Here is a 7,641-nt window from a genome sequence, read left to right as displayed (position 1 = left end):
CTAGGACTGGTCCTCACAAAAAAATCATCCTCTGATCTTCCTAATATAATAACAAATACATATGATTGGCACTAGTGACAATCATTTCTTGCCATTCTTTATTGAATAAGCTTAAGTTTATGTGCTATTAAATATTCTCCTATGAAAGTAAAAAAATGTATGAGTTATCATAAAACATGGCATATGCCTTAATTTCAAAATAAAATCTATGGAAAATACTGTCAGGTTTTTGTTCATCTTCATCATATAACTTAATATTTGGTGAAGAGAGCTATTAAATATTAGAGCATTTCTAATTCAGTCTTTCCTGCAGTTTTCCATCATGCAGAGTATGAAATTACAGAATAAATATAAAATCAATCTTTTGATCCCAAAAATAGAGAAGAAATGCATGCCCTGAGGCACAGTCAAACTACCTAACTTCAATAAATAAGTGCTTCTCATCTTGCTGCAACCCAAGAGCTTTCTTGGGTTTGTGGATGTGTATCTTTACTGGTCTAAAATGGCTAATTTTTGTATTAGTTAGTTTCTCTACTGTTTCAATTACAGAACTGTCTCACAACATGTAAAAACTTGGGCTATGAATATGTTATTCCTATCAGCTGACTCATTACACATTTTTTGTCAGTCCTTGCAAAATAAGTGTTTTCTAGTATGAAGAAAGATCATGTGTTGTAAAAATGATGATCCAGAGCTGAGACACATATCAACCTATGACCTGAGCCCAGATTATGAAATGTGTCAGCCACCTTAGTAAAATATTAACCGATTTTGTGGGTTGTCATAGTAAAATGAGAGGCTGCCCTGAACGTAATTTCATTTACGGACGTTCAGAAAATTGACATCACAGCTGCAAGGACATATAAAGGACCAGCACGGTGCATTTTCAACTGACTGCAGGAACACTGACAGGAGCATTCTACAGGCTCAATTCCTCTAACAGCACAACAGAAACTGGATTTTGCAAAGTACACCCAGAAGCTTCTTTTTATAAATCAGTTCTGAGAACATCTGAGAGACTTTATCTTCAATTGTGTTTACAATTCCTTTAAAGAAGCATGTGCACGGGAGGCTGTGCCAAGTGCCTGGGAGGTACTCTCATCCCCCTGGCTGTGCTCTGCACCCTTGCTAACATTTTGTTGTTTTTCCCTGGAGGAAAAGTTGAAGAGAGTGCACACATTACAGATGAAGTTTGGTACTTTGGAGGGATCTTGGGATCGGGTGTATTGGTAAGTGTCTAAATTTATATCTTCCCCCCATCCACAGCCATGACTTGCATTGTTGAATTTTCTCAGGACTGCAAATTCCTCTTGGATAAACAAATAAGTTATAAGCCATCCAAAGGTTTGGCAATAAGTAACTTAAACTAGTGATAAGGAAAAAAACCCAAACCCATAGAATTACTATATTTAAAAGGAGATGTAATTTGAATTCATCCCAGTTCAAACTATATTTCTATTATTCATAGATGATCTTCCCTGCCTTGGTATTTTTGGGCCTCCAGAATAATGATTGCTGTGGATGCTGTGGTAATCGGAGCTGTGGAAAGAGGTTTGCGGTAAGTGAAAGGAAACATGGCAAAAAAAGTAAAAGCTGAATTGTTATTGATATATGTTTTTTCCTCTCACAGTCATTGCAAGTCTAGATAGAGGCTATCTTGAGTGTCGGACAAAAAGCCCTGCCATTTGTTTGAGTGCTGGGAAGTAGAAATAGCAGGCTGTAAAAATTGTATTATGCCTCTGATGTTTTACCTCCGGTACTAGAACAGTATAGCCTCATTGTTTTTTGCTATCAGGACAGCAAAAGGATATCAAGATACTTATAGTTACTATCACAATTAAAATTTATTGCTGAAAGATCTACCTTTTGTTTTGCAGAGTACAACAGTCCTCTCCTTAACCATTTTTTGTTGGCAACTTTTAAAATCACTCTGGCAGTTAGGCACTACATTCCCAACTCACTGCAGGCCAACAAAATGAGATGTGTTTCATTAGATTCACAGAAAGATTTTCAGGAAGGAATACACCTCAGGACATCACCTAACCCAACCTCCTACTTTAAGCAGTGTGGGTGAGGCTCCACTTTAAATTTATAGCTAACTTATTGTCACACTAGAAAAGCTTCCAAAGAATACTTTCAGACACTAATAAATACCTCAAGCATTTTAGTTTAAAACTTAAATTAGAAAAAAAATATTTCTAGTAGGAAAATATGTCTTTTTGAAATAAATTCTCTTGATCCAGTAGATCAGTACAGTTTTTAAATAAAGGAACAGAGTTTCCACTGAGAATTAAAAAAAAGAGAGAAATACAAATAGGAAAAGATTCATGCCTATGAGGTTGACTGAAGAACTTTCCCTAAATTCTCTCTTTGATGCTGTCTTCATGCAATACCAACAAAGCAGGTTGAACCTTGAGAAGGAGGAAATGGAGCCATCTGTTTGTCTTTACAACACTGCATGGTCCATTTTCTGCAACAGTGAAGAGAAGCTGGTTGAGTTTTGCAGAGCACACACTGCTCACAGGCAGCCAAGAACTGCAGGGCTGCTACTGCTCAGCCGGCAGTGACCAGGGCCGGGCACAGGCGGTGACCAGGGCCGGGCACAGGCGGTGACCAGGGCCGGGCACACGCAGTGACCAGGGCCGGGCACACGCAGTGACCAGGGCTGGCACAGGCAGTGACCAGGGCCGGCCACATGCGGTGACCAGGGCCGGCCACAGGCGGTGACCAGGGCCGGCCACAGGCGGTGACCAGGGCCAGCACTGGCTGCGTGGGGGCCAACCTGCAGGTGTGTGGTGCTGCTTGCAAAGCAGCCTGCCTTCCCTGCTGACAGCGTGCTAGAGTGCAGCTGACTGGCAGTATTGATACAGTCCAGAGTGCCAAGTACACTCTACTCCAAGAGACCTATGGACCTTATCAGCATCAGCGTGTCTGAGAACCAAATTTGGTATTTTAGCTGAAATCCATTATTATGATGTCTACTACAAAATCATAATTTTTAAGTTAGCCCTGACAGGTATATCAACATAAAAATGTATGCTAGGACTCAAGACAAGACTCTTGCAATGAGGTCTGAACAAAAAATCACATTGTACTTGATTATACTAGAGGTAATTTCCAACCCAAATGATTCTGTAACATGAAAGTATTGGGTTTTTTTCTTCACCCGTATCACTTTATTCCAACAAAATACATATCCTTAACCTACAAATTGTGATGGCTACAAGTATTTCAGAATTCAAGCAGGGCATTAGTTCTTCATGACTTTACTTACATATTAGTATATATGCAAAATTCTGTAACAGAAACCAGAAAAATAAAGACATACTTTCCCATTCACTCCAATTGTAATACTAGAGCTCACACCTGTGAGGAGGTAAAGTATACTAATATGAAACCTAAAGGGAGACTTGGGAAAAAAACCTGTAATTATTTGGTTTTTTACAACCAAGATACCAAAGCTGACTTGTAAAGGATACTGAAGATTTTTTTAATGCCTTGAGTGGTCCAAGACTTTAGTCTTGCTTGCAGTGTCCCGAGATGAACATCTGGCCACAGGGGAGCAGGAGGCCCCAGAGGGCAGCAGTGCCATCTGCTGCCAGGCCCTGCCTTCTCCTCCTCAGGCACACAGGGCCAATGCTGCCAAAGCTTTAAAAAACCAATACACATTTTCTATGCAATGAAAACTAATAGGCTTCAGCTGTTCAGGTGTTGACTATTTGACTGTTAACAGCTGAATTTAGGGAACATTTCAGGGAACAGCTGAATTTAGGGAACCAAAATAACATTATTTTTCTCTTCATCAGATGTTTTCTTCTATAATATTTGCTGCCGTTGGAGTTGTGGGAGCTGGATACTGCTTTATTTTGTCAGCAGTAGCCCTAAACAAAGGCCCTAAATGTCAAACTCAAGGAGGCTGGAACTACCCTTTTGAGGATGGGTAAGACAAGGCAATAAGAAAAAAAGATATACGTTTTAAGTTTGTGAGATGATTCAAATTCTAAATCCATTGTATAAAAGTGAGAATGATATTGCTTGTATAAATTATATAAGCTCTTACAAGTGTTTGCAGCACACAGCAAGACTTCATAAGGTTCAAGAGCATGGATTTAAAGAAAAGCAAGTACAATGAAAACTACTGAGTTTCAAAGGGGCCTATAAAGAGAAAGGTTATTCTTGGGATGATAAGCAACATAGGGGGATAAATTCCACTTTGATGAATAGCAATGACACATTGAGACATCTCTCAGAGTCTTGAAGGAATTGGCTGAAGTAACTGCTAAGCCACTCCCCATATTTGAAAAGTCCCGGCAGCCAGGTGGATCCCCAGGTGTCTGGAAAAGAGGAAACAATACACCCATTCTTTTAAAAGGGTAGAAAGGAGGAGCCTGGGAACCACCAACCTGTCAGTCTCCCCTCTGTGCCTGGGAAGATCATGGATCAGCTCCTCCTAGCATGATGATGGAGGACAGGGAAGAGATTTGTGTCAAGCAGAATGTCTTCACCAAAGGCAAGCCCTGCCTGACCAACCCAGGGGCCTTCTATGATGGGGTGACTCCATCAGTGAATAATGGAAGAACAGCAGAAGTCATTTATCTGGACACAATCCCCCACAATATCCTGCTCCCTAAATTGGAGAGGGATGGATTTGATGGGTGAACTGCTAGATGGAGAAGAAAGTATTTGGATGGTTGCACCCGCAGGGTGGTGGTCAGTGGCTCAGGATCCTTGGACATCAGTGGCAGGAGGTGTCTCTAAGGGACTGGTGTTATTTCATATTTTCACTAATGACACAGATGAAGGGGGCTACCAATGATGATCAGAGGGATGGAACACCTCTTCTATGAAGAAAGGCTGTGAGAATTTGGTTTCTTCTGCCTGGAGAAGAGAAGCTTCAGGGTGATTGTGGCTTTCCAGTACCCGATGGGAGCCTACAAGAAAGATGGAGAGGGACGTTTTATAGGAGCACGTAATGACAGGACAAGATAATGGCTTTAAACTAAGAGCAGGTTTAGATCAATTATTAGGAAAAAATTCTCCCCTATGAGGGTGGTGAGGCACTGGCACAGGCTGCCCAGAGAAGTTGTGGATGGCCCATCCCTGGCAGTGTTTAAGGCCAGGTCGGGCAGGGTGTGGAACAACCTAGGACGGTGGAAGGGGTCCCTGACCTTGGCAGGGGGATCAGAATGAGAAGATCTTTCAGACCCCTTCCAACCCAAACCATTCTGTGAGTCTACGATTATATGCAGTTTAATGGCATTCAAATAATTACATAACATAACATAATATAATATAATATAATATAATATATGTATAATTTTATTTTGGCTATAGCATTTCGAAGCTGCTTGCTCCTCATGCTCTGCAACTCAAAGATGTTCACTTTCATGTATATTTATCACTTAAACCCAGCTATCCCACTGCTCAGACTGAAGTCAAGACAAGTTCAACAAACAACAGGGCACAATGTGCTACTGAGGAGAGCAGGTGTGATCAGAACAGAATGGCAAGGGCTGCAGTAAACTCTCCATTACCTCAGAGCCTTTAATGTAGTTTGCCTCAGTCAAGAGTGACCTGGCAGCATTTCTTACATAATATACAAAAAAAAAAAATTACCTGAAAAAAAAAAAGAAAAAGAAAAAAAAGAAAAAAGAAAAGAAAAAAAAAAAAGAAAATGAGAAGTGCACAGGTAGAGGATTATTTGTTCATGGGCCACTGAGGGCCAGAAACCAACTCACTTGGTCTCATTCTGAGTCTTTGGAAATATGCTCTGTTTCAAACATTGTTTTGATTGCAGTCCAGAAATCACTTGACAAAAACACAAGTCAGCACTAAGAAGATGCAGTTGAAATCTAGCCAGTGGTTAAGCAGTTTACAATTAAATCAAAAAGTGAAGGTAAAAAATATGGAATTTATTACCTTTATTTTAGATGAGGCATCTAGAACAGCAAAAGCTGTTATTTTCAGCTCAGTGGACAAGAGGTGACATGTATAATTTCATGATTTGTTTTGATAATTCAGTTGTTTTGATTACAATGTACTCCCTTGTTCTCAACTCTACTTTGAGATACTGGATTACCTGCCCTGATCACAGTCTCCCGCCCACCCCCATACACAAAAAAATGCTGTAATCAAGTAAAAGCAGCAAAAATGCCCCTGACAAAACACTGTGACAGACAAAACCCATTTGGCACATGCTTGGCTAAGATCTTTTCTTCCCAAAACACTAAAAACGGTTCAATTGTATCAAACACATACTTGTCTCCAATTGCTCCCTTCTGATGTCTTGTTTTATCCAAATCACTTGCTTCGACTTATCTAGAAACTAAGCTGAAGTCAATTTCTAGACAAGTAGCACCAGTGTGGCAATGGAAATTCACCGAAGTGAGCAGAACCATGTCGCAGCAGTGACAGCCTCTCAGTGGTGAGAGACCCCTTTATGAGTTAATATGGTCTTCTTCCTAACTGTTTTATTCTCATGCAGGGATTACCTTGGTGACCACGGATTGTGGATAAAGTGTGCATCACCTTCTAACATTGTCCCATGGCACCTGACCCTCTTCTCCTTGCTGCTGGTGATGAGTGGGATCCAGGCAGTGCTGTGCGGCATTCAGGTGGTGAACGGCATCTTTGGAACCATCTGTGGGGACTGCAAATGCTGCGGATGCTGTGGGGTGAGCAGCTGATGGCTCTCCTTTGTTGTTCTGTGTACTGATGAGTTCCTCCAGCTCCGTGATCATGTTTTCTAACATACTGCCAAAACCATGCATTGCTGCCATTAGGAAATAATAAAAGCCTTTGAGAGTCGCACCAATAGCAGCCAGGAAATTACCTCCATGTTTTTATTCTTCCAGGGAGAAGGAACTGTCTAATGAATAGGAATATTGCAGACGACTCTCCTCATCCTGAGAGAATCCCTTCTGCAGCTACTCCAGAAAGCAGCCCTCAGATGCACTGGCTCTGGCTAAGATGAGAATGAAGGGCTCCTCCTCCCACCAGTGTTATGAAGCCCTGACTCCCTTTCCAGCCTTCCTGAAATCTCTCATCATGGAATAAAATAAATGGAATACAACTCTCACATTCATATTTATTTTTGTAAAAGAGCTTCCATTTAAAAAGAGGGTATTCTCAGGCAAAATACAAATTTGTGTTACTATTTCTATTCAGGTCAGTTAAGTAGCTTGTAAATCTCCAAAGTTTCCAATCTACACATGAGCACAAATGCTGTTTATTAATCTTTTTGTACAAGTTCAATTTAGCTGTATTTGGCACAATACTATGAAAGAGAGAGGAAAGACAATGACAGCTCGCTCAAAGGCAAAAATAACTTTTAGAAAGAACTTTTAACACTTTAAAAGAAAAAGCTACTTCCTGAAGGAAGCAAGGAGAAGATAGGAGGGATTGGAGACATTTGAGGGATTCAAATAAACTAATAAGCTTCTTTTAAAAATTCTGAAACAAATTTTCACATACCAGCTTGCCAGGTTGGATGTCTCAATGCTTCTCAATATTGGCCATAACTGCTCTGAAAATTTTCCTTCTAAAATAATGATTCTGTGGTGGGTGCTTTCAGAAAATGTATGTCATGTACTGTGTATTTACACTAGGAGATATCTGAAGAATCTAGAAGTATTTGAAAGC

General features: G+C 40.5%; 1 protein-coding gene across 1 annotated transcript; it reads left to right on the top strand.

Moving 5' to 3' along the window:
* Positions 1 to 815: 815 nt before the first annotated feature.
* TM4SF4 (transmembrane 4 L six family member 4) lies at positions 816 to 7,085 on the top strand. The gene is made up of 5 exons (XM_064720969.1): positions 816 to 1,229; positions 1,469 to 1,558; positions 3,807 to 3,940; positions 6,485 to 6,674; positions 6,855 to 7,085. Exons 1-5 carry the CDS (start codon positions 1,059 to 1,061, stop codon positions 6,870 to 6,872), a joined length of 603 nt encoding a protein of 200 aa, XP_064577039.1. The 5' UTR covers positions 816 to 1,058; the 3' UTR covers positions 6,873 to 7,085.
* Positions 7,086 to 7,641: the final 556 nt, after the last annotated feature.

The sequence above is a fragment of the Zonotrichia leucophrys genome, chromosome 9 (genome assembly GCF_028769735.1).
Source record: "Zonotrichia leucophrys gambelii isolate GWCS_2022_RI chromosome 9, RI_Zleu_2.0, whole genome shotgun sequence".
Taxonomy (NCBI): domain Eukaryota; kingdom Metazoa; phylum Chordata; class Aves; order Passeriformes; family Passerellidae; genus Zonotrichia; species Zonotrichia leucophrys.
Note: the sequence above shows the minus strand (reverse complement) of the source record. Positions and strands in the feature narration are given on the sequence as shown.